The sequence below is a fragment of the Lissotriton vulgaris genome, chromosome 4_1, assembly GCF_964263255.1.
Source record: "Lissotriton vulgaris chromosome 4_1, aLisVul1.2, whole genome shotgun sequence".
In the NCBI taxonomy this organism is placed as follows: domain Eukaryota; kingdom Metazoa; phylum Chordata; class Amphibia; order Caudata; family Salamandridae; genus Lissotriton; species Lissotriton vulgaris.
In genome coordinates this window covers 2,048,904,932-2,048,931,083 of record NC_141691.1, presented here as the reverse complement: position 1 = coordinate 2,048,931,083, position 26,152 = coordinate 2,048,904,932, and the positions used below count along the sequence as shown (strand labels likewise).

The 26,152-nt window shown below is 48.7% G+C and overlaps 1 protein-coding gene across 2 annotated transcripts in view; it reads right to left on the bottom strand.

Annotated features, from left to right (window-relative positions):
- Positions 1-26,152, bottom strand: part of MROH1 (maestro heat like repeat family member 1) — a 2,204,128-nt gene that overhangs the window by 1,591,112 nt on the left and 586,864 nt on the right. For both annotated transcript variants that reach the window (XM_086966435.1, XM_086966436.1), the window contains exon 10: positions 15,516-15,594. In XM_086966435.1, the coding sequence (XP_086822561.1) occupies positions 15,516-15,594 (79 nt within the window). The remainder of the gene's footprint in view (positions 1-15,515; positions 15,595-26,152) is intronic.

The window sequence follows — 26,152 nt, the reverse complement described above, 5'->3', positions numbered from 1 at the left end:
GAAATGCTAGCCAAAGGTGCTCCCAAGGGAGAAAAGAGCCCGACACCCCCGGCAGCAACACAAGACCCCCCAGGGCAGGACGATGGGGAGGCCCCCCCATCACTAAAGACTTCTTGGCGTCCCTCTTTAACTCCCTGCGGGAGGACTTTCAGACACTTAAGCAAGACATGGCTGGGGAACATAGGGAACTAAGGCGTGAGGTGGACAGCCTAGGGGAACGAGTGGCTACAGTGGAGGAAGCAGACCAAGCTCGGAGCGAGGAAGTGGAACAACTGCAGCAAGAAGTGGCGTGCCTGGGCAAGCAGCAAGTCGACCTACAGGCGCATACAGAGGACCTTGAAAATCGCTCTCGACGAAACATACGAGTTCGGGGTGTGCCATCCAAACTGGAGGGGAACAGCGTAGTCTGCCTTATAAAAGGACTGTTCCGTGAGATACTGGGGGAGTCCGAGATCTTTGACATCCGCATAGGCAGGGCACACAGAGTGGGCCTGGCACGCCAGGCGCCGGCTCCCCCGCCTGACATCCTAGCCTTCCTCCCCGACTTTCCTCTGAAAGAAAGAATCCTGAGGGAGGCCCGCCAGAAGCAACCCCTGCAATTTCAAGGTCACCCAGTGGCATTATATCAGGACCTAAGCTTTCCTCTGAAAGAAAGAATCCTGAGGGAGGCCCGCCAGAAGCAACCCCTGCAATTTCAAGGTCACCCAGTGGCATTATATCAGGACCTAAGCGCCATCACCCTACAAAAGAGGAAGGCTGACAGGGTGGCAACGAAGTTCCTGCGGGACAATGGGACTCCATACTCATGGGGCCACCCCTTCAGGCTCATCTTTAAGTGGAAGGGGACCCTACACCAACTACGTTCCCTGCGGGACACGTGCGAGCTGCTGGGCATTGAACCTGGGGACGAAATGCCAGCGGAGGGGGCCTCGCCACGGCCATCTCAAGATAAGACCCCAAACACCTCCCGACGGGGATGGCAAAGAGTGGGCCGCCAACGTCCACCCAAAGCGGATCTTCGACCAGACCCGGAGACGATGGCTCATTGAACTGATGCAGCACTGACAGAAGGGGGTTTTATCCTCGCAATGACACTTAGCGGGCACAACGGGGGACGGGCGGGGGCCAGCGGGGTCGGCACTGCAACACACTCCTCCACTTCTATTCACCACAGGTCTGAATGGTGGATGGACAGGCCTGGGACAATGGTTTGCAGTTGGGGTCACCAGTTGGGGTTGGGGAGGGGGGCAACAGGGGGAGGTTTGGAGGTGGGAAGGGGGGAGGCGGGTTGGTCCTTGTTCAAGGGGTGTTCGGGGGGGGAAGGGCTGGGAGGGGGGGACGGGGATGTTTGGGGGAGTTCAGGGGGGGATGGGGAGGTCCAGTGCTCCGTTTTTGTCCCTTTCTTCTAGATTACACTTTCGAGCAAATCGGTGGGTCCCACCCAGTGATACCAGTTCCTTTCCAGCTAACGGGGGTCACCAGATTGGTTACATAGGCAGGTCCTATCCTTCCACACACTATGTCTCCCACCACTCTTAAGATACTGACCCTAAATGTGCGGGGTCTCAACAACCCTGTTAAACGACGTGCTGTCCTATCCTACCTGGAAAAAACACGGGCAGACATCTGCTTGCTACAGGAGACACACCTGTTGGCTCGAGATTGCCACAGACTCCGCTCACACAAATTTCCCGGAAAGTACTTCTCTTCTAGCCCGACCAAAAACTGCAGGGGTGGCAATTCTGGTGGCACGACACTTCAAGGGGGAGGTCCTTCATAAAGGCACAGAACTGCGAGGGAGACTGCTTGCATATCGCTTTGCCCTAGGGGGTCTCACGTTTACGGTAGGTTCCCTTTACAGCCCCAACGAGGGCCAAGAACGGTTCCTACACTCAGCTCTCACGGAAGTGGCAGAAACATCAGACAGGCATATAATATTAGGGGGGGGACTTGAACATGGTCTTTGACGCAGTCCTGGATAGGTCAAGGCAACGCACCCACCAGGCAGGAACGCTATCGTCCAGTAGCATAGACAGGCTGAAGGACCCTGACCTTCTTGACCTTTGGCGCCTAAGCCATCCGCACAAGAAGGAGTATTCCTATTACCCAAACGCACACAAAACAAATGCCAGATTGGACCACATATTAGCTTCAGGCCCGGTGTGCACTCTTGCGACATCCACAGACATGGGGGTCATCTCACTATCGGACCATGCACCAGTCATCACTACACTTACCCTACCACCTGCATCACGCCCCCTAGAGTGTGGCGGCTCCGTGATACACTACTGCATAGGAAGGACGTGGTCAAACATGTCCAAAACGCTATTCAAGACTACCTGTCCCACAATACCAACTCAGACACCACTCTCGCGACTCAATGGGCTGCCATGAAGGCAGTACTCTGCGGGGAGCCGATTGCGCTCTACTCCGCTGAAAATAGGGATAGGCAAAGCAAGCGGGACGAGCTTACACAGCGTGTACATGAACTAGAGCAAATGCACCAACGGACCGGGGCCCCAAGAACCTGGCGACAACTTAAAGCAGCGCGGCAGCTTCTAGCGCCACTAGACATGGACCGCGAGGTCAGGGGCGTAACAAACACCCCCGCAGCCCATGCAGTGCGGGGGGGCCCCCAGTGTCCAGTACATGAAGGGGGCCCCTCAGCTCATCTGCAGAGAGCTGTGACAGAGACAGGCTCGGAAGCAGAAGCTGCAGTCTGCAGCCTGCTCTGAGCCCCTCGCTGACCCAGGGCTGAGGAGAAACAATGTTTCTCTTCAATCAGAGCGCGCCAGGCCCCTGACAGGGTGGGGGCTCTCGGAGAGAGAGTATTCCACGGGGCACTGCTCGAGGGTCTGAGAAGGGATGAGGCAGCACAATGCTGACTGGGCAGGAAAATGTTTGCACCTCCATGACATGAACAGGAGAGAGCTGTGGGTAGGGCTGGGATGGCAGAGGAGCAGGAGAGTTGTAAATTCAGGGAAGGTGGGTGGGGGGAGGGGTGTTACTGGCGATCATCATGCTTTGCCTGCTGCAGGGTCTCACCAAAGCCAAAGGACCGTCTTCTTGCTGCTGCTCTGGGCAGGGGGGATTCAGGGCCAGCAGCAAAGAGGTAAGAGTGGACAGGAGCAGATGAGATGGGTGCCTGCCAACCCCATCTCATTTTTGTGGGGAATAACGACGTTTCTATAACTATGCTTACAATTCATTGTTTTTAATCAAGGTGTGTTGTCCAGGTGTGGATCACCATCTATCCGTACATGAGGGAAAGCGCCAGGCAATTGCTCCGTGCAGGGCAATGCTTCTCTTAACTGCCATTTTCATTTTAAGGGGTTCCGTTTGAAGATGTTAGAGATTTGACGAGGCAAGCCATAAAGCTGTTCTTCCTGTGTAATTTAGGAATCAGCACAGTGCTCTTAGGGGCTGTCCTTGTGCCGTCCGGAACTCTAAATGCACTGGTTGCAGTTGCCCAAAGTGCAGAAGGTACAGTGGCACCAGGCCCAGCAGTGTGAGGGTCCACTCTACCGCTGTTAAAGCTGGGTTTTACTCCCATGCCTGACGGTGGGTTAAGGCACATGGCACCCTGGCAGCTCTACTGCAAATGCACATACAGTGACTTGAAACAGTGCATAACATGGTGAATCCATGAATGGTACAGTTATTATTTTAAGTATTTACATCTCCTGAAGAGTGGTGGTGATGGGAATATATCATTCTGCCTAAGATCACACTGTGTTTCCAAGTAGGGGAGTCGTGATTAAAAAAACAACTCCATTAATTTAACAGTCAGCGTCCTACAAGTCCTCAACTGACTTTTTAAGGCAAAGACATTGGATTGCCTTACCTTGTCAGCTAAATCGAATCCCCATTGCAATTATATGGAAAGTAAAAAACAGTCACGTATTTTGTCCCATTATAACCGCCTTTTTCTATTTGTCCCATTTGGGAGATAAAGCGATGAATCCATTTGCTCAGGTTCACACATGGGTAAAGCGTGTAAAAGGATTGACTTCCTGCCTGCCGGTTTCCACAGTCTGCACTTAGCCACTGAATTGCATCTGACTCCCTGTGACCTATCTGCTGCTGGGTGACTCTAGTGGACAAGGGTCCACTATGTTGAATGTGTTGCAGATGTTTTTCGGCTGAACAGGGACCATTGCTGTCTGTACATTAGGGTGCAGATACATCCCTTCCAACTTACCCAACCCCCCTTTGCAGTTTCCTATGCAGGAGGCGGGTCCCGCTGGTGAGCTAAGGAATGGCAAAATATGAGGCACAGTCTTTGGCAGGGCTTTCTTGCCATGAATTCCATTGGTATGCAAAATGCAAAGCTTTATAATGTATGCTCATTGGCTTGCTCCTGTTGAAGAATGTATTAGCCAACACTCGCTGATTTAGTCTTAATTGAAGCATCAACATTGTATTAGCACTCATAGAGTAAAGTAGATTGTGTAAAACTACGGGGGAGAGAATGTGGCCTATCGGCTAGGGCGTGCGACCTCAGAGTTGGGGAACCTAGTCCAAGTCTCGGCAGGGACGCTCAACATTCTGTGATTCTGAGCAAATTACTTAATCTCCCTGGTGCTCGTGTAAAGCGCTCTGATACCCTGTCAGGAGATAGGAAAAGCATAGTGGCATGATTTGATGTGATGGGAGAGAAAAAGTTGGAGATAAACATGACAGAAAATAGAAAGAAAAAGGCTTGGATGTGAATGAAGATAAGATAGGATGCTCAGAAATAATGGAATGGAAGAGGTAGAAAGCAAGAGGGAGGAAGGAGGTGTGAAAGAGACCAAGCAGTGGATGCACTTTTATCTAAACTGAATGATGAGTGTGCCCGATGTTGTATATCACGATAGGAGTCTGCATCAGGAAACCCACCTAAAATTGGGCAAACTTCCCCGGGTACTGATGGCAGGGACCCTGTAATGAATGGACCCCCACCTATGATAGCCTGCAGGCAGACTAAGCCCAACCTTTAACTCCACCATCCAGTGTTACTTATAATGGCTGTATTGGTGACAGTGGCGTAACAATAGCCCCACCTCCCCTGCAGTATGGCGGGTTGCTGGCCTGAGAGCTCTAGACTGGCACGGAGAATGGGGGGGCCCCTTCATGTACTTTGCAGGGGGGCCCCCTCAAGTTTTGTTACGCCACTGCGCGAGGTATACGCGGCTCTGAGACTCAGACACACCTACTATATCGGAGGGGATAGATGCAGCCACCTGTTGGCCAGCCGGTTACGGGTAGCGCGGCAACAGCAGAAGGTCAAGGAGTTCACACAACCGGACGGGACCACGGTCGGACGATGCGCTAATCGCGGATACTTTCCGCAATTTTTATGCTGCTCTGTATACCGCCGGCCCCCCGAATGTCCCGGCTGCAGTGGACTCGGTCACACTCCCTTCCCTTGCCCCTACCCAGACGGAATACCTAGAGTGGGACATCCGCATTGAAGAGGTGGTGGCCGCTATCGCCCGGCTCAAACTAGGGAAGGCCCCAGGGCCGGATGGCTTTTCCGCAATTTTTTTTATCAAACCTTTTGCACCACACTCGCCCCGCTTCTCACACGCCTTTTTAATACCTTCGTCGAACCCGGTGCCATTCCACCTAACCTCCTCCCTGCATCAATATCGGTCATTCTTAAGCCAGGGAAAGACAGGACTAAATGCGGAGCCTACAGGCCGATCTCACTACTCAATGTCGACCTCAAATTATATACAGGCATCCTCGCGGCACGCCTGGCCCCCTATCTACCATGCCTAATAGACCCAGATCAGGTGGCTTTATCCCTGAGCGGCAGACAGTGGACAACACCAAACGCGTGGTCCACCTGATCGAAAAAGCTTCCCGATTACCGGGGGAACGGATGATGTTGGCAGTCGACGCAGAGAAAGCGTTCGACCGGGTCCATTGGCCCTATTTGGAACTGGTCCTGGCCAAGGTAGGGATTGTTGAAAAGTTCTGTACTTTTATTTTTAATTGTTACAAATCCCCCACTGCCGTAGTACGGGTTAACAGCTACAGTTCGGGCAGTTTTGCTATCGAGAGGAGGACGAGGCAGGGGTGCCCCTCCTGTTTGCCCTGTACATGGAGCCACACGCTCAGAGGATACGACAAAACCGAGCAGCGACAGGGATAAGGTTCGGCGGCTTCACACATACTATCAGTCTCAGACATACTGATCTCCCTAGACCATCCACCCTCGGCTCTACCGGCCTGCATAGCCGAGCTTGACGCCTTTGCTGCGGTGGCCGGGTTCAAAATGAACACGGACAAATCAATTGCCTTGGACTTGTCTCTATCACCCTCCACTAGAGCCTACCTGCAGGGCCTCTTCTCCATCCAGTAGGCGATGGACACTGTTCCCTATCTGGGGATTCAGTTAGCCCCCACACTTCCCACCATGACAACAGCGAACTATGCTGCCCTTCGCTAGCGAATCCGGGAAGAGATAAGCCGGTGAAAGCATCTCCCTCTCCTGGCTGGGGAGAATAGCATCGGTCAAAATGACCATCTTGCCACAAATCCTCTATCTCTTCCGAGCCCTACCGCTACGACCGCCCACGGGATGGATTCGCCAAACACAAGCTGATCTTGCCCAGTTTATCTGGCACGGCAGGAAACCCAGACTGAAGAGGGCGATAGCCATGCTGGCCCCAGAGGATCTGAGAATCCCTGATCTGCATAATTATTACCAGGCGGCGCAGCTGCGCTAGCTGGTAGAGTGGAGCAAGTTGGATTCTGAAAAACACTGGCTCTTTCAAGACCAGGCGGTAGCAGGACGTCCACTGCAGGAAATCCCCTTCCTTCTCAAGGCATACATGCCCGCAAACCTTTACGCCTCATATGTCACCCGGGTTCCCCTGGAGGTCTGGGACTCCATCAATGTCACCCATGACCTAACTACGTTTCCCTCCCCACTCACGCCGCTAGTGGATAATCCGGATTTCACCCCAGGTACGAAGAAAGGGACCTTTGTGCACTGGCGACCAGCAGGATGCTGTTTCCTGTACCACATGTATGGCTCGGAAGGGGTGCTTCCCTTTTCACTTTTTAAACAAGAGTACGGCTTCCCCAAAACGGAACGCATGCAATACCTCCAGGCGAGGCATTGGGCACTTCAACCGCAGGTGCGGGAGACCACAGACAGACGACTCACGCCCTAGGAACGGTGGCTAATAACACGCACTTCGGACGCCAAACTTATTTCTGATATCTACAAAATGATACAGACACCGCCAACACACATCCATAATCCGGGCAGGGAACGATGGGAGCTGGAGCTGGGCAGGGCCCTTAGCCACAAAGAATGGGAGAAGATCTCTTACAGAGCACGCCATTCCGCGTACCACACTGGGCTCACAGAGACACTCACGAAAATCACCATATATTGGTAATATACCCCAGAGTGGTTACACGAGATTGATAGAACTAAGGATAAGCTCTGCTGGAGAGGCTGCGGCCAAGTAGGCAACCTGGTTCACTTATTATGGGAATGTACTCACCTTCAATCATATTCGGCACAAGTGCTTGACGAGGTGGATAAACACTTCCAAACAGAATTACCACTTCTACCCGCATAGGTCCTGTTAGGGCTTCCTAACCCACTGACATATCCCTTGCGTTCCGTAGGGGACGTCAAATAGCCATCGCCTTAGGTCCAGCTGTGCAAAACATCCTTGCATACTGGCGCACCACCACAGTCCCCTCCACCACAGGCTGGCTGCACAGGATGTGGCACGTGCTAGGTATGGAAAAACGGTCCCTCACCTTGGCGGGAGATAAGGACCAATTTGAGGAGCTCTGGCAGCCATTTCGATCACTGCTACTCACGGAATTTAGAGAGATCACTTGTCCCCGATACCGTCGGCTGCTACGACTTGCAGAGCCAACAGTCACAGATTCCTGAGGCGGCCGCCACCGGCGCGACCTCACAGACACGGGAGCTGGGTCAGGTGGGGGGTGGGGGTGAGCACTGGACGGGGGCCGGGAGGGGGAGGGGGAAGAAGCCAAGGGAGGGGAAGGGTGGGGCAAAGGGGTGGGGGGAGTTGTTCATGAGTTGTTCTTAAACGTGGCATTGCATATTGCTGTTCTTTCCCCGACAGGGCGGATTTTGTCAGTAGCACTGGGGCCTTCTTGGGCCTGGTTATCCTCAGGTTACATCTTGTTAGCAATTACCTGTATGACAAATGTGGATTGTTTCCTTTGCTGCCATGTCTTTTAATAAAAAGATTTAAACCTAAAATATCAATTTATTACGTTAGTTGGAAAAGGGATATTATATTATGTACTCGGCATGCTCAGAATGAAATAGCGAAAAGTAGCATTTGTAAAAAAATAAACCTCAGCCATATGTTCTACGGAACCTTCCTCATGGTGTGCGTAGAACTATTTTGTTACCAAGGTTGAATTTGCTTTAGCTAAGAATGATCACTGGAGCCTGGTAAGGATTATCTTGAGATGAGAGGCTTTGTGATCTTTGTGGGGACTTTGTTAAAGACCTAAATCATTATTCGGTTGTCCACTCTTACATTCATTGTGATGCCAGCTGCTAAGACCAATGTTTTTAAAGTATGATATCATCTCGGTAGCAGAGGCCCGGAAATGTCTTTTCAAAGATTTTTAAATTTTTTCAACAATTCTTAAATATTTTCTGGATAGGTTTGAATGTTGAAACTTTATAGTAACAACTTACAGCTCCACATTTGTGGAGTAAAGCATACTCAGGTCCTAAGATTTTACATAGTATTATTAGATTACAGTATTGGTACGGTTTTATGAAGCTGAACCTATTGTGTTATCAGAATTTCTGTATTGTGAAATGTTTTGGCACCATTTATTTGATGCATTTATTATGCTTGAACAGTTTTTTCTATTATCTAAGAATTGTTTTTGCAAAGACTGACTAAAACTTAGTAGCGCTTTTGTACTTTACTTGCAGGGGGCATTTGTATCAAAGTAAAGTATGTTTAAATACTGAAAAGTTTTTTGTAGATTTCATTACCCTTTTTTTTTAATGATGTGAATTGCCTTTTAAACAATTCAGTGTGTATTTTATGTGGATCTCTGAGTCCCAAATCATAATAAAAAAACTTTGACCATTTGACTATCCTAAAGGTAATACATTGCAGTATAAAACACAAGATAGAAGTGCTAAAAGTAGCTAAAAGATAATAGTCGCACTGCGGTATCAACGGAGGGCAAGTAACATTGTTTAAATTATACTAGAATAGGAAAAAGTTTAGAAATTGGATTATAGCAGTCTTGACATTGATAAGATACATGTTTAAAATGCTCTGCATTTTGTATTATTCAATTGTGCGTAATAGAGGGTGTAAAAGTATTTAGAGGTAAGTGCACTGATAAACAACAAAATGAAAATAGCTGCCTTGTACAAATCAAAAAAGCTTCATTATACTATTCCAAGGTCTACTGCACTCACTAAAAACTACTACTTGAAGGTATACTTTCACAGGGGGCACAGAGTCAAGTATTAATAAGACTCAGGACATTAAAACTAAATATTTTTGTTCCCTTAATAACCGTACAGGCAATAAATATTAACTCATGATAATCACAGTATAGGTTGATGTATCTCCCTTAATGCTTTGTGGTGTCGCCTAGATGGCAACATAGTGAACAAATCCATTTGCTTCTTGGCTTTGCATAAGCAGTGCAAAAAAACGGGACGTGGCGGATATATTATTTAGTGGACGGCTGGCACACTGGGCAGATATGTTCAGTGGCTCTGCCCGCTTCCCAGATGTATTACAAGCTTGCCATATCAGGGCTTTAGGTACAGGGACTTAGCTAGTTGGGGGTCGAAGGATAACCAGAAGATCTTCAACATAAGGGCTATCTTTGTATGTCAAGAACTGGCTGAAAATCTTCCCAGAGTAGAGCATCTGCGGAGATTAGCTATGATATAGTCCCAATAGAGAGATCTCAATTGCTTTTTTGAAGATGGATTTAAAACCCCCAGATCAGACCAAAAGTTCCGAAGACGCAGCCTTAGAAACCACAAATGGACGTGCCTGAACCAAGGAAAAGTAATGATCTTATCTAAGATCAACAATTCAGCCAAAGACCTTTCTATATGGCATAAGCTCCCCTACAGTCCAGATTCTCACCCAGTATAGAACGCAGCAATATGTTTCACTCTTTTGACTGCTACATCAATGAATATAATAGGAACAAAGGGGGTATTCAGAGGTGGAGGAGTGAGCGAACAAACTTGTTCTCACTCATTGTAAGAGTCTCAGTGTTTGCACAGGAACCTATTTCAGCACCAAATAAGCCCGCAGACTGAGCCTTTGGCTGGTACAAGTCAATAGAAGAGAGTATAGTTCTTGAGGATGCTGCCAAGTACTTGTTATAGATAACCATGGCTTGGTGCTGGAGCACTGCCCTACGCTTTGCAATATGAGGCAACCACGATGTCCCGTTAGTCCATCCTGATGCCCAAATACTCAAATCTGAAAACGCACTCCAATTTCCTATGTTCCAGAGGTCCAACGCCTCTAAAGGATTTAAGGGACCTAATTATCATAAAGATTGTCTTAGAAGCATTCATTGCCAAACTTCTATTTCTACAAAAATCACTGAAATTATTTATTTATTTAAAGTAGTTGCAGGCCTATAGGAGTCTGAAATTTAAAGAGAATCATCTGCAAATAAAATTGCAAGGACACAAACCACTTCTAGTTTAGGACCATCAATGTTGCCTTCAAATAGGGCCCTTATAAAATCGTTTATGTAGAGGAAAAGGAGTGTGGGAGCTAACACACACACACCTATCTCACCCTTCTGAGTATAGAAATACAGTCTGTCAGCTGCCCCTGTGGACCCCATCAGATTTGGGCATAATTGTCCTGGTGTATGTAGTATTAATAGTTAAATGAGTAGTCCATCAGGGATCCCCATACTCCTAAGCAATGCCCACAGCAATACCCTGTGGACTAGGACAAAGGCGTCCTGAGGTCTACCAAGGCAATATACAGATGAGATGGCCTTCCCACAGTTTAGTGTATTTCCAGACAACACGGATGAGCCTCTGGACTTGGTCTATGGTACTTACTTTAGGTCTAAACTCTCCCGGATACTGAGCTAAGATCTCCATGGCATCAATAAAATCTGTAAGTGTATTTAAAATCTACCCTGAAAACACCTTCTGTAGGGTGTCTAAGAGGCTTATCACTCTATAGTTGCCTGGGTTCATACAGTATCTCTTAATGTAGATGGGAATTATAGCCGCACCTTTCCAGGTGTCGGGAATCGACGCTTTTAAAACTATGGAGTTGCACAATCGATTAACATATGGGACACAAACTGTTATATCATTCATGACACAATAAATCTGCTGGAATTTTATTAGGCCGGGGGCCTTACTTACTTTGACAGCTACTATGGCTGTCTGTGTCTCCTGGAGAGTGAAGTAGTAGAATATATTTATATACTGAAAGGTGTTTCAAATATTTCTGTGAAATGGGATACATTGTAATAGGAAGTTGGAGGGTGCACTTTAGTCAGCAGAGACATTTTCATGAAATCTTCCTCCCAACCACCTGGATTCAGGTAGCTTTCACTCTGTGATTCAGAGTGTATACTCCTGTAAACTACGATTTTCCAGAAGGTCCTGTTGTCACCCCAGCTTGCTGCCTCCACTAAGTCGCTCCAGTCGGAATCATCACAATTATGTTGGGCTAACATTAATACTTTCTTATACTGGGCTGTGGCTAGGCGAATCAACATGAGCTTTAGTTTTCAGTGTCTTACTAGAACCTTTTAAGCCCTACTCCAATCCCTTGTGTACCAAGGATTGGTGTGAGTCCTATTCAACCAAGATGGAAGTGGTTTCCTCAAAGGAGTTTTAGTTGAAATCATTTTTTTTTTTTTTTTAAACAGCCAGTTTATTGTGCATGTCAACTATGGGGATATCAATGGATGGGAGATGAACAGAGGGAGCCAAGACCATCAACAATGATTTATATTTTCCAAATTCAACAGCCATTTAATAGACCTGCGATCATTACACAATATTGGCGCTATGGTTGGAACTTTGAGGGTGAATCAGTCTTTAATCAGGGATCCTGAAAGCTTTAGATGTAATGGGTAGTGGTCACTATCTTCCTAGTCATGTAGTCTGAAGTCTACCATTTTATTCCACAGTCAGACCAATATAAAAGTAATCGATTTTTGTTCTGAATTAGCCTCTATTGAAGGTAGGCAGGCCTTGTTTTTTCAGAATTAGACCTGCCATTACACGTCCACATGCCCTTTGAAATTGTGAAGAGGGCAACCTGCGTGGTGATCACTGTACAGGGAACATAGGATTTGGTACAAAGGGATGGTGTACCCCCAACTCTCATCTTCAAAGCCATATATAGGCTCAAATGTTATGTGCAGATCTTCGCCAATAACTATCACACGCCTAGTTTAAATATTAACGTAATGGTGCAAAATGTTTAGGGATGAGGATTCTATGTTCATGTGCCTTGGCCTAAGGTAAACATTGAAAAAATACAGATTGGATGCCTATAGCGTACAATTTTTTGGTCCCGAAATGGCGGAGAAGTAAAAGCTTAGTGACTCAATACGTAGATTTAACTTTATTTTGGCCCAGATTATAAGACCCCCTTGCCCTACTGCATTCAGAAATTGCATTAGAGTTGAATAATGGCTGAGTTAGCCACGTTTCTTGGAGCATACAAAAATCTTATTGTTCAATATATTCCAACCAATTAGAGTCCAAGACTTCAGCTTTAAGCCCGGAAATGTTCTATTAAAGTGTATTAAGAGTCTAGTCTGGAGTCTAACCTGGAGAGATAGTCAGAGACTGGCATATCCCTGTGGTCATCTGCCCAATAGCAAGAGTGTGCCTCAGCTTACCGAGACCCTTTTTTCAAGGAAAGGGCAACAAGCAAGCTGTTTGACAGCCCATCATGCGTCTTACTAAAGCCCAGTCTACTGCAGTCATTCCTTCTTTGGCCAGCAGCGTTACTCCGGGGTCAAATGGAATAGGGTACGCTAGGGTTCACTTCAAATGGCCTAGTTTATTTCCAGAAGGATTGGATCACTACATAGGACCATCATATTTCAATATATGTGCCTGGTCCTGATAGCAACACCAGCACGTGTTTCGGAGATAGAGGCAAGTATGTATGGCGCATGGGGGTTAAAGTATTGCTAGTATATTTGTTTATAGGCCAAATCGCTTTGTGGAATGCTACAGTACCTCTTTGCAATCTCCTGCAAAAGCGTTTTCCATTGTTTGCAAGTACCTACTGTTCGTGTGTTAGAGTCCCAGCTATGTTAAAAAGCAAATTTCCTCATTACTTTCCTATTTTGGATCATCTAATGTAGCCTGGATATTAGGCCCTTTGAGCCTCTGAAGTTACGAAACAGCTTTTCAAGCAGTGCTGGAGGACTGGAGGTTTCTATTGAATTGGGGGGGGCGGGTGATGTAGAGCCCAGTATCACCGCTGAAGGTATTGAAGCTGTTTCGATTCAGGGATGTGAAATTACCCTGTTCATAGGGGGTATAATAGTGCATTGCTTTAAAGGTCACTCAAGTTTCTGCACTCCCAAGCTCCCCTCTTCCGAAAAAACCTGACCTTTACATTAGGTACGGGGAGAGAGAGAGAGGAGTTTCTGACAGAAAGTTGGTGAGCCTGCTTTGGACTGTGATTTGATCCTAAATTTCAAGAACGGTTTTCAAGGGGGAGGGGGAGCGAGGGCTGGGGGTCGAGAGAAGGCTTTCAAAGCCTTTGCTTCCGTTCCAACTAAGGCAGATGCCACAATGGCTAAGGCTTGGTCCATATCCAACGATGTTTTCTTGCTTTCTCTCATCGCCCATTCTGACATACACCGCAGTTGCATCATCCAATAATATCAAATCAAATCTGACCAGGCCAAACAACCCTTTTCCCGAGGCGCTGTCACAAGCTTGGCAGAAACTTGGGATTTCTTACCTCCTCATATGATTTCCGTCTCTTGACTGACTACATATTTGCTTTGGTGACCCTATAATGATATCTCTTGCAATTTGCATTATGAATTTGACTAACTACTTCTTGCCTTCTGTAATGATTCTAAAAATATGAAGAAACCTTTATGGTTTTGTCTTTTTATTTTTTCCTGAGGTTTGCTTTATTCATATAGGACCGAAGCTTATTGAGACTCACAGGGCCCGATCCTGAACCTTAATCCTTTCAATTTATTAGTTAAAAACGTGGAGTGTCGAAGAAGAAACCACTCATATGCCTAGCTGAAGTCTGAGCACATTTATTAGGCAGATATAAGCAATCTATGATATCACGAGATAAAGCATAAGTGATTCCACTTCTTATCTAATGGCGAGCTTCCCCCAATATGAGTTTTTTTTTAATTTAGTGCGCCGTAGCCTCCAGTTCCACACTGGCGCCCCCATAAATGGACTTCAACACGCCGCAGCACATCTAGGGCCTGAAGAAATATTATATCACCCCACGAACACACAATACTGATGGAAATCCATTGACTCACCCAGCCTGCCCACACCATGTTTTAAACTAGACACATGCAATGTGCTATGCAAAGAAGATGGCACTTCAAGACAGCTGTTGATCTTGGCTCAGCCACATGAAGTTAACATGAGAGGGAATGGGGGGCTAAACCCTATATGAATCACCACCTGTATGTACCACAAATGACACCTCTTGGGTGCACAAAGAAGGACCTGAGACACTACATCTTATCATTGATAGCTTACGTTTTGAATAAGCTAATATTCCGATTTTTCCTTCAGTGGTCTCCTAATTCAGTTTTGCCCATTTGGTGGAGCGCTAGTGTGGTGCCTCAGTGCTATACAGCTGGCTTTAGCTATCCCCATTTCTACGACTTTTTGTAGAGACTTAATTGACTTCACGTATGTAGGAGTCAAGGGTGAAAAAGGAAGGGCCTAAAACTGCATTAAGAATATGACTATTGAAGCATTTATTCTTGGCATAAGTTCTCTTCTCATATAGATAGTGGCATGAATTGCTGTAGGCACTGCTCCTTGGCCCTCCACTTTCCAACTATAACCCAGTCAGCCACTGCCTGAAAGCGCAATACCAGTGTGTAATATTACCTGCGACATAGCTGAAGGCAGAAAAACTCTGTAGGTAAAACAATGACAAGCACAGACAGAGGAGCCACAGTGGAATAGTGGGACAACTTTTAGCACATTAACACTTCAATGTCTTCAATGAGGTTTTGAACTATCACATACTCATAACACACTAAATGTGGATACATAAACTAAACACAACGCTAATCCATCTTGAATTTCTATTACGTAATCATTAAAGCATCTCGTGCAGAATTTAGCCAACTTCTAAGGTTCGATCTGTGCTACATAAAACTTTAACCAGCTTCCAAAATTGTGCCTCCACCGAATGACGTTAGAGATTGCCGTTAGCAGTTTAATATTCTTTCAGACCTGTTAGAAAGAGGGAATTGATATCAATGGCATTATAGCTTACAATCCTTACCCAAGACAGTGAAGCATCGGAGGACCTCTGTCTGATTCTTCACTATCAGCTGGAGGGATGGATCTGGAGCAATGCAGATCTGCGCAGAGAATACAGAGCTCATCACTGACCAGAATTCAAACAAATAACAAATGCTTTGAGATCAAGCAAGGTAAAAATCAAGGCAATTATTTGTGCCTGATATTGGCGCTAATGACAAATATTCGAGCAGTCGTAAAACATAGGTTGAATTCGATCATTTGCATCATACAGTGCTACAAACCTGCATACTATAGCACGTATCGATTTTAGTAATTAAATTCTTGCAAACTTCAATGTCTCCTCAATATCTCCTTTACGGGGAGCCAGTGAAGCTCTCTTAGGGAGTTTGAGGTAGGGTTATATTTTGATTTATTCAGTGCCAGTTTTGATGCTGCTATTTGTATCCTATACAACTTATTGATAAGATAACCTAGTGCCCCCCAAAAAAGGACACTGCAATAGTCAATACTACTCAACATAGTACATTGGACCACTAGCTTTCTTGCTGGCTGCAGGAGAAAAGGAACATTTATTCTAAGATTCCGTAGCAGCCCAAAATATGTGGCTACTATTTTGTTAATGTGTGGTTCCAAAGAGAGCTTCTCACCCATGTATACTTCCAGATTTCTGGTGATATCTTAAAGGTATCTGGGCTAAGCAATGATGCAGAAAGAGGATCCACCTGGCATGATATGCACTAGGCCACAAATTTATCCCAAAGGCAGGCATGTAGTGTCTTGGTGGAAGGACGCCTGGCTGCCAGAATGACATCACAGACCTAGGAGGGGGATCTAACTCCCTCAACTGTCCCCACTCAAACTCCTGGCATCAAGGTAGAGATTTGTCAGATTTGGTTGCAGGACCCCGTCTTGTTCTTGTTGCTGCAACAGAAGTTTCTCCCTCAGGATCAGCCTGATCGGAGGACAGTACTCAGGAGGTCAGGATGCCATACCCTACATGTCCAATCAGGGAGCCCCAAAAATGACTTTGGCCTCGTAGGAACAAGTCTTCTTGAGGTCCCGGACGAGAAATAGTATTGGCACAAAATGTGTACAGAAGCCAGAGTTCCACTCAAGGTGGGAAGGATCTCCAAGCAAGAGCAGCTTTGGAAACTTCAACGCTCAGAAGTGGGAACATTGAGCATTTGCAGCCGTGGCAAATTGATGGGGCCAAGGTCCTCCTCATTCTTGGAAGAAAGATAGCGCCACCTACAGGTGTAACTGCCATTTGTGACCCTCAAGGCATTGATGACTGAGCTCATCTGCCCTGGCATGAATGGCGGTCGCCAGGTGCTGCACAACGAGTAAAATGTCCTTGTGTTCCAGCAAAGTCCAGATGCCCTGTTTGTTGAAATACCACAACATGGTGGTGGTGGTTTTGTCTGTGAAAACCTGAACCAGCTTTCCCTTGATGCACGGAAGGAAGGCTTTTAATGCCAAGTGAATAGCCCTCAGCTCAAGTAAACTGCGGTGGAGTTGAGAATATGCCGGACAACAGAGTCCTCTAATCTCCACCTCTCTCAGATGACCCCCCCAACCCCAGGAGTGATGCATTTGTGTCTATTGTAAGCTCTAGGCGAGTAAGTAAGTGGGGTCTGCCACTAACGATATTGCTGTTTGTCAGCCACCTCTGCAGATGTTTTGCGGTCCCTACTAATATCTGGATCAGGTAGGAGAGATTATGGAGAGATTTCATTGATGCAGTGCCCCCTGGGACTTCAGATTCCATTGCAAATCCTGCATATGCCATCAGGCATGTGTCACTAGGAGGATACAGGAGGCCATGAGACCTGGCAGCCTGTGTCAGTGTCACCAAAATCCCGGATAGAGTCCAAAATATCAGAATCATAGCCTAAATATCCTGGATTTACCACTCCGGAGGACAGGCGCGAAATTGTCCACAATGACTCAGATGAAAGGGAGTGTCTGAGAAGGAGTCAGGAGTGACTTCAGCACATTGACAGTGAACCCTGCGAATGCATTGTGTCACCTGTCTGGCGCGAGACCACTTACAGCAGCCAGTTGTTGCTAAGAGAGGACTGGAACCATCGACATCTGCAGATGTGCTGCAACCCCTGCCATCACCTTCATTAACACCTGATGGGCTCTGGTGAGGTCAAAGAAAAGCACAGTGAATTGAAATTGCTCATGGCTTACCGTGAGCTACAGATAACACTTGTGGGCCGGCAGAACAGAGATGTGGAAATACATGTCCTGCAAGTCCAATGCTACCAACCAGTCTTCAAGATCCAGGGCAGAAAAGACCTGAGCCAAAATGAGCATCTTGACTTTCTGTTCAAAAAGTAGTTGAGGTAGCAGTTCCAATATAGGCTGGAGGCACTATAAAATAGCAGGAATAACCACCACGCCATACTTCTGGTGTGGGCACCCTCTCGACCGCCCCTTTGACCAGAAGAGCCTGCACTTCCTAACGGAGCAAGGAAAAAGGGTCTCCCATCTTGGGATGTGGCAAGAGTGGCGGGGTTAGTTTCCACGAATGGGAGAGCATACTCTTCCACACAATTTGGGGGAACCTATTTGCCAGAAGTGATTGCAGACCATTGGCGAGGTGGTGCCTGATCCTGCTGTCATCAGGAGGAGTGTGCTGGAATTAGGGCATATAAAAGAAGGCTTAGAGGCTGCGACAGCCAGGAGGACGGGAGGCTGGGCAGCACACTGGCTCTCGGGCCTGCATCCTTTTTGTGATCCGCGACCCGCCCTTGAAAGGACTGGCTAGACTGCAGGGTAGGGCCGGAATTGCAGTACCCATAAGCGCCCCTTCTGCAACAGTGGTAGGGTCGAAAAGACTGTTGCTGAGATTGGGCAGTCAGAGAAAGCCTGAGAGATCTGGCAGTAACCCAGCTCTCCCGAAAGTGTTTGAGCACTGTGTCAGCTTTTCACCAAATAGACCAGAGCCATTGAAGGTCATGTCAATCAGGGATGACTGGACATCTCCAGAGAACCCAGTGGACCACAACCAGGAGCAGCCACGCAGCACCACCATAGAAGTCATGGCACTACCTATAGGGTCTGTGGTACCATCCCTCAACTGATGGCGAACTTTGCTGCATCCTGACTGTTCACCAAGGCTTGGTTAAGGATAGCAGAAGAGCTAGGACAGAGCTAAACTTGTTTGTACTACGTTATTGGATCTCAATGATACAGAAGAGTCTGGGGTTTGCAACTAGAGTATCACATTCCTTTAACTAGCTTCCTTTGAAGCTCATCTATTTCTTCAACTAAATGGGATTCTAATAATAAGAATCACAAAAGGACTGCCACCATGAGTTTCGCCCTCTTGTGGCACGCATGCCTGGGACTTTTTCAAAGTCATAATGGTCAGATACAGGATCTCTAATAAAGTCACTGTGGCGAAAGCAAGTCTATAAAAAGTAATGCGGTTCCCAGGTTTCTGAGGGTCCATACTCAGTGCCAGCAGCTGTCCCGTTAGGAAAATCTTACTGTCATATTGATGTGGTCCAAAGCAGTTGCAATTGGTTGAGGATGGCATTTGGGAAACAGCTGGGCAATGGACTCTCAAAGCATGGGAAGATTAGCCCAAGAGGCATGTGGCTTTCACCGACTGCATTACTAGGCTGGTGGAGGGAAAGATGAGCTTCCCTAACGTATTCAGCCTCTTGGACACTCATGTCCAGTGTGGTTGAAGGGAACATCTTTGGATTGACAGTAGGTATTGAGGCCTGCACCACTAGGCCCTGAGTGGAAGGGTGCTGGGAGAGGAAGACTGTGTCTCTTAGGGCGGGACGATGGCAGCTACAATCACACAGTGCACAGGAAACCATGTACAAAGTTTATTCCAGGACAATGTCAGTGAGGGATTAAGTTAAGGGCAGCAGTGGGTCAAGCAAACTTCTGGTTGAAGCACCTCTGTCAATACGTTGGTCTTAACTTCGACTTCTAGCAGCTGTAGGTCAAGGATCTCGGCCACTTCCATGCAAGGCAGTCACAAAGGATGCGCTCTCCTCTAAAACAGAATCCAGAGGGGAAAGCATGCTATAATATGAATAGGTGACCAAGCCACTGGCACCACCCGGCTCCTATTACCAGTTTTCTTCTGGGTCAGTGTCCTCCTCTAGAAGTCCATACCAGTCTTCTTAATCTTCCCCTCAGTTTCACTCTCACAACAGGGTTTGCGTAGAGTAGGCGGTTTTCGCATGTGAACGGTACCCCTGCTCGTACCCAGATGAGGGCGCCTGTGCTGAGTAGCTAGTGCCATGTATTTGGCCCCTCCATCGGCGATGTGGTGCCCCAATTCCACGTGGGACATAGGTGTTTCTTGGAGCAGTGCTAGATCTGTGGCTCTGCGACATAGGTAGGCATAAATCGAGTATCTGCGTGACGGGGTGTGTATACTGCACACGTTCTATGTAACTACATTAACTCATGTCATATTTCTGCTTTGCACTGATTAGGTTGGCATTGGGGGGGGCTGAATGTCACAGATCCTGTCCTGCAGGGACGTGTTCCAGCTCAGTTCAACAAAAAACCGGGAGGGACGTGAGTGAATTAAACTGTAAAACCATGAGGGCGAGCTCCAAGTGGAGGTTCGTCCAAACTGTATTGCCCAACCGAGGGCTACAAACTTTTTGTCAGACTGACGTGTGGCGTTGGTATGTGTAGTGTGTCGGCGGCAAAGAGTGGTACGCCCCTTGTTGGCATGTTTCAGTCATGTATCTACACGGCCCATCCGCAGAGCAAGGGAGGAAAGACCAGGTCACGCGCGCCCCACAACTTAATGCTAAGCGAGTGGTGGACATGGCCTTGCATGGGGCTGCGCTGCGCGAAGGGAAACAATGGCATATTCAACATTTCACATAACATTAGCCAGTACAGCCGGTACTTGCAAGAGAACATTCTGCCGGCCTGGCATGGTCTTGCGTGAGTTCAGTTCAACAGTTCACAGGCAGCCTTGGGAAGAGTCATATAATGTCATTGGCTGTTTGCGGTGTAACATCCGGCATTAAGAACTCTTCGGGGACCACGAGTCTGGACGGCGTGGAGTTCTCGGTAGTCGAGGACCTGGTCGGGCTCAAGTTGCTGTTCGAGTGGTGTGTCTCCCGGTGGTGGCTTTTGCGATGGGACACGGTGTGCTCTCGACTATGAAGTGAGAGGACAGGATACCAGCCGGAAGCAAGTCTGTGATCCAGCGTTCAACGTAGTTCTCAGGCTGCCGTTCTTCCTCTCCCTCTGGAAGACCCACGACGCAAATATTGTTGCGGCGTGAGCGCCCCTCTGCCTCTTCCATTTTGTCTTCAAGTTCGTGCCCCCGGTCTATAAAGTCTTGGAGGGCTTCGGTGTGATTACGTGTGACTGGCAAGAGTTCCGCAAGTGTCTGGTCCTGAAGATATACTTTGTCTCCAAGTTTGTGGTGGTCAGCTTTCAGGAGGGTGAAATCGGAGGTGACTGTCTATTTTTGATTTCAAAGTGGAGAGGATTCGGTCCAGTGCCGATCCTATCCTCTCCACTGCGGCCAGAACAGAGTCCAGTTTGGCAGCAAGCGTTGCTCGGGGCATTTCCGTGTCTGTGTCGCTGACTGCCCGGGTCTGCTCCGAGCCCCCAGCTCGTGCACCCAGGGTTGCGGCACGTTTGCGGCCCATTACTAGCTGCTGCGCTGTCTGCATTTGTCTCAGGGCTGTGGTGGTGTTGCCAGGGCAGATTAGGGATCCCGCCGGCAAGGCAAGCCCAGCAGCGCAGAGAAGCAGCCTCCGTGGCGCATGAGCTTGGCAGCTGCCGGGGTGTGTGTGGACCACCTGCACACCCACATGCTATCGCTGGATTACCACTTGCACCCCAGGTAGGCGCAGGAAGGTCAGATCAGCACCGCTGTGGGGGGAGTCTTGGCAGCGATTTTCCCCAGTACCGCTGCGCTAATCGCCTCCTCCCGTTCATGCTTGGGCTCTGCAGGGCAAGCACGCCTTTCAGCTTTGCAGGTAGATAGCCTAGGCCCGATCCGACTTCAGAGCAAATCCGCATCTGGTCAGGCTCTGCGCAGGTAGGCCCCCCCCGCTTCGTCCACACAAGCAAGATCCAGGTCAACCATTCAACTCAGCCCAGTCAGCAGCAGCTCGTCCCCCTGTAGTGTGCATCTGATTCTACGAGTGGTTCCAGATATTTGGGCACCCCAGTGCTGCTGCAATCCAGATAAGGGGTGAGGGGTGGGGGGGTTCAAAGGTGTGCTCAGTCTCTCCCTTTGAGGCCTACACAGCCGAGGCCCGCTGTGCATGTTCGGCCCAGTCACGCAGAAGCAGTGGGCAGCCCCCTCCCTCCTACTGCAACACAGGGGAGCGCCGCAGCAACAAAGTGGGAGGGTGCGTTCGCAGTCCTCAGTCACAGAAAGTGCAGGCCCACACTCCTCCGCAGCGCCACGCAGGGTCTCAGCGGAGCCTAGGCTTCTGATGTTTTGCCACCTCCACGGCCGGACCCAGTACAGCTTTGGGCGCCTTCAGCACCCTACAGGTGTCTACAGAGGTACAAGTCCAGGGAGCAGGCTTTCAAGCGCGCACGCTGCAGGCATGTCTCGCAGGCCAGGGGGCCGCTGGGTTGCCTCCACAGTCGCTCTCCCCCGTCTCATTTCTCGTGTTCTCCTCCCTTAAATCTGCTTTGCCATTGCTCAGGCACTTCTGTGGGGACTGGATGCACCTGGTGGCGGGGGATATAAAGATTAGCCAGGATAATTAGGGACAGAAGGACTGAGCGCTAGCGAAGCACGTCCGCTATGCTTGGCTGGCTGGCCACGCCCCCCCCTCCAGAGGTCTAACTCCATTAGCATTCCTAAATAAGCCACTACTGACCTTCAGCCTACATTTCTCCGCTTTCACCGTAAGACCACTACCTCGCAACCTTACCAGCACATCCTTTAATTTGGTGTCATTGTCTTTTTCATCCTTACTACTTATTAAGATATCGCCTTGAAAGTAACTTACACCACTCATATTGCCAAACGTGTTCTGCATTAGCCTCTGAAATAGTGAAGTTGCAGGTGCCAGACCAAACAGCATCCGTTTAAATCGATATACATTAAAAGGTGCAATGAAAGATGTTGAATGTTTGAAGTCAGTATGCAATTTGATCTCATGATAAGCAGATGATATATGTATTATTGAAAACCATTTGCTTTTTCCACTGGTAGCAATCATTTCATTGACATTGAGCAATGCATGTCCATCAACCCATATACCATTATTTAAATCCCGCAAATCAATACACATTCTAATGGATTGATCAGGTTTTCGTACTACAACAATGAGTGCTAGCCATTGAGATGATTTAATTTCCTCGATGTCAGCATCCATTGGGTTTCCTAATCTCAGCTTTGACATCTTCCCTCACAGCCAATGGGAAACTTCGCATTTTGAGGACCTTAGGCTGACACACCCTGACGTCATAGGATCTAATGCTTAATTTTTAATTAAGTTTATTTATTTATAAAGCGCACGGCTACCTCGGAAGAGATGTCCCGGCGCTGGTGCAGTAGACTACAGAGTTAGAGGCTCGAGCAACTATTAAAGAGTTAGGTTTTCAGCACCATTCTGAATCCCTGCTCAGAATTCAGCATACGTAAGTGGTAAGGAAGGGCTTTCCAAAGTTTGCCTGTCCTAACCGAGAAGGATCTACCCCCTTTCCTTGCTTTATGAAAACGGGGGTTAAAGAATAAGACCTACGTCTCATCAGCATTCAGTTTCACGTAGTTTTTCATTCATCCATCCTGCAATGTCTTTCAGTCTTTAAAAGACTCAAAAGCTGCCGTAGAGTAATCTTTGAAGGAGAACACCAGCTGGGTGTCATCCGCGTAGGAGACCACCTTGATCCCCCTCCTAGAGATGAGGGCTGCCAGAGGAGCCAGGTAGATATTAAAAAGCAGTGGCCTTAAGGCAGAACACTGGGGCAGATGAAAGAGCAGAGTAAGACTTGCTAGCCAAGGCCAATAAGATAAGAAAATAGCCACTCAAGTGAAATCCCATGTACTCCGATCTGTTTAAGTCTTTCTAGCAAGATTGCATGCAACATTGTCAAATGCCGCCGAGAGGTCTAATAACACAAGCATGGCTGAAGAGCCACGGGGGGCGTGGCTTGGAAGCCGATGAAGGAAGCCGCGTGAGCGACTAGCTCCACCGATAAACCCGCAATTATCCTGAAATAACGACGTGTCGAACCCCCAGACACCACCAATGGATAGCGGAGCGGAGCGCGCCTATCTTGGCCCGGTCTAGATGCAGTACGGAGCGAGTTCATAGAGTTTTTGCCGATCTCCCAGCTTGAGGCGGCGACGAGAAGCAGCCACAAAATGGCGGCGGTGCTGCGACGGGAGCCCCGAGGACGGCGTTCACGGAGGCTGCCGCTTCCCGGCAGGGAGCCGCATGCACAGTGGGACGGGAGATTGTGGCAGCTGGGGGCCACCGACCTGGGAAGCGGAACGGAGGAGGTGAACGGAGCAAGCTGACGGCCCACGCTGATTACGGCCAACTTGAAAATTGCCTGCAGCGCCGACGCGAGGCAGACGGCGCCAGGGGAGTGGAAATCATTGTACCGCCTGAGACTGCAAAAGAAAGTTAACTCGCCGAAGCAGCGGATGCAGCTAGACCGGGGACATAAGAGAGACCCGACCTTGCACTGGTGAGTGGGGCGTGGCAGGTCCTGGGCCCGCGAACTGCGGAGGTGGGCGCGGGGCCCCAGGGATGCCACTGTCTGCGAGCCGGGCCGCGGGAGGGAGCAAGTGCCTGAAACAGTCCATCGGCCCCTGGGGAGAGCTCTGGATGTGATAGAGACTGATGGTATAGACCCAGCGCCCGGACTATAAGCGATTGGAGGGCAGAGCGGTGAGAGCCACGAACCTGGAGGTGTGGGGAGCTGCAGCAGGCCCTGGGGTGGAGCGACACTGGCTAACTAGCCCCCCATGCAGAGAAGCACCATACAGAGCTGGTGCAGATAGGGATTAGCTGAGCCCGAGGGCGACCAAACGCCGCTACAGCCGGCACCTAAGACCTGGTGAGGAGCAGTTGGAGCTTGTTTGGGCATTGACGGGGGGTGCGGGCTGGTTCCGCTCGGGCCCCCGAGATCTGGCGCCTTGTCGCTTGTGACCATACTGAGAGCTTTGATGATGGGACATAGCAGTTGGCGCGGAATGCGAGAGTGGCGGCGCCCGAGGGCGCACCCAACTGAGGAGTGATATTGGCAACCCTAGTGGTAGACAGATCTTGCGACCACCACAGGCATATAGTGGATTTTTATGCCCCTGCGCTGGACTCTGGCGGCACTGCTGAAGGAGAGTAACTATTTGGTTGGACCCCCAAAATAGTGTGCGATAGCAGTGAAACTTTATCGCTGCAGACTGTACAACAGACCAGACCCCTGAACCTGATAAGATCACCACTAACGGACGTCAATATGGGAAATTGAAGGGGAAGAAGGACAGAGCGCAACCACTATCAGATAGCGAACCCCCTGACCAGAAAGAACCAGACACGTCAGAAGTACCTCGGGAACCTCACATGCAGCAACAACTTGACAAAATCCTAGCAGCGATTGCAGATTCCTGCACTGCTCTTCAACAAGATATAGCACAAGTGGCCACGGGGCTGGGACTCCTACGGGCAGACCACTCTAAACTGGTGGACAGAGTGAAACTAGTGGAAGGGGCGCTTCAGGTTGTGGAACTGGTGCAGAATGCGTTAAAGGCCACGGTGACAAATGCCTTGGAACGTATTACTGTACTGGAAAGGCGGGCTGAGGATGCCGAAAGTAGAAATCGGCAGAATAACATCCGCATAGTGGGTCTACCCGAGAAAGCAGAAGGGTCGGACATGGTGCAGTATCTTGAGAACTGGTTGAAATAGGTAGTGGCACCAGAAGGACTGTCATCCTTTTATACCTTAGAACGAGTGCACAGAGTACCAGCCAGACCGCCACAGCATGGGCGACCCCCACGACCGGTGATAGCCCGCCTGTTGCACTTCCGAGACAGGGATCTGCTGCTCCAAAAGGCGCGCACCGATGACCCTTATGTTGGGAATAGCAGGGTCAACCTGTTACCAGACTATTCATTTGAGACCCGGCGACACCGCTCATCCTTCTTGTCAATTAAAAGAGAGCTGAGAGAAGAGGGGCTTCAGAACTCCTTGCTGTTTCCAGCCAAATTAAGAATAATCGTAGATGGCAAGACATGCTTCCATGAAATTCCAGAAGAAGCATGCGCATGGCTGGAATCCTACAGAGCTGGAAAAGATGACCAAGGATGGAGGACCCAGGACACCTCGGAAGGGCTACCACATCGCAAATCACAAAGACTGCGACAAAGACGACGAGGCTTGAGGAGGCACTCTGCGTCGCAAACTGAGGTGGAGCGGCAGGGGGTGTTGGAGACGGTGTCTGCTCTATCGGGAGATCAGAGGATGCGTTCTCCGGAAGGCACTGACTCGGAGAAGGACAAGGAACAGTCCGATACTGAGACCTCAGAAGCAGATACTATACGGATGCCGCCTATCACACCAGCGACAGCGGATGGGATACTGGACGAGTGAAAAATTGAACTTGGGGAGACTAATATGATGTTGCTGGGGATGGTGAGAGGAATTGTGGACATGGCTGCTGGGGGTGATA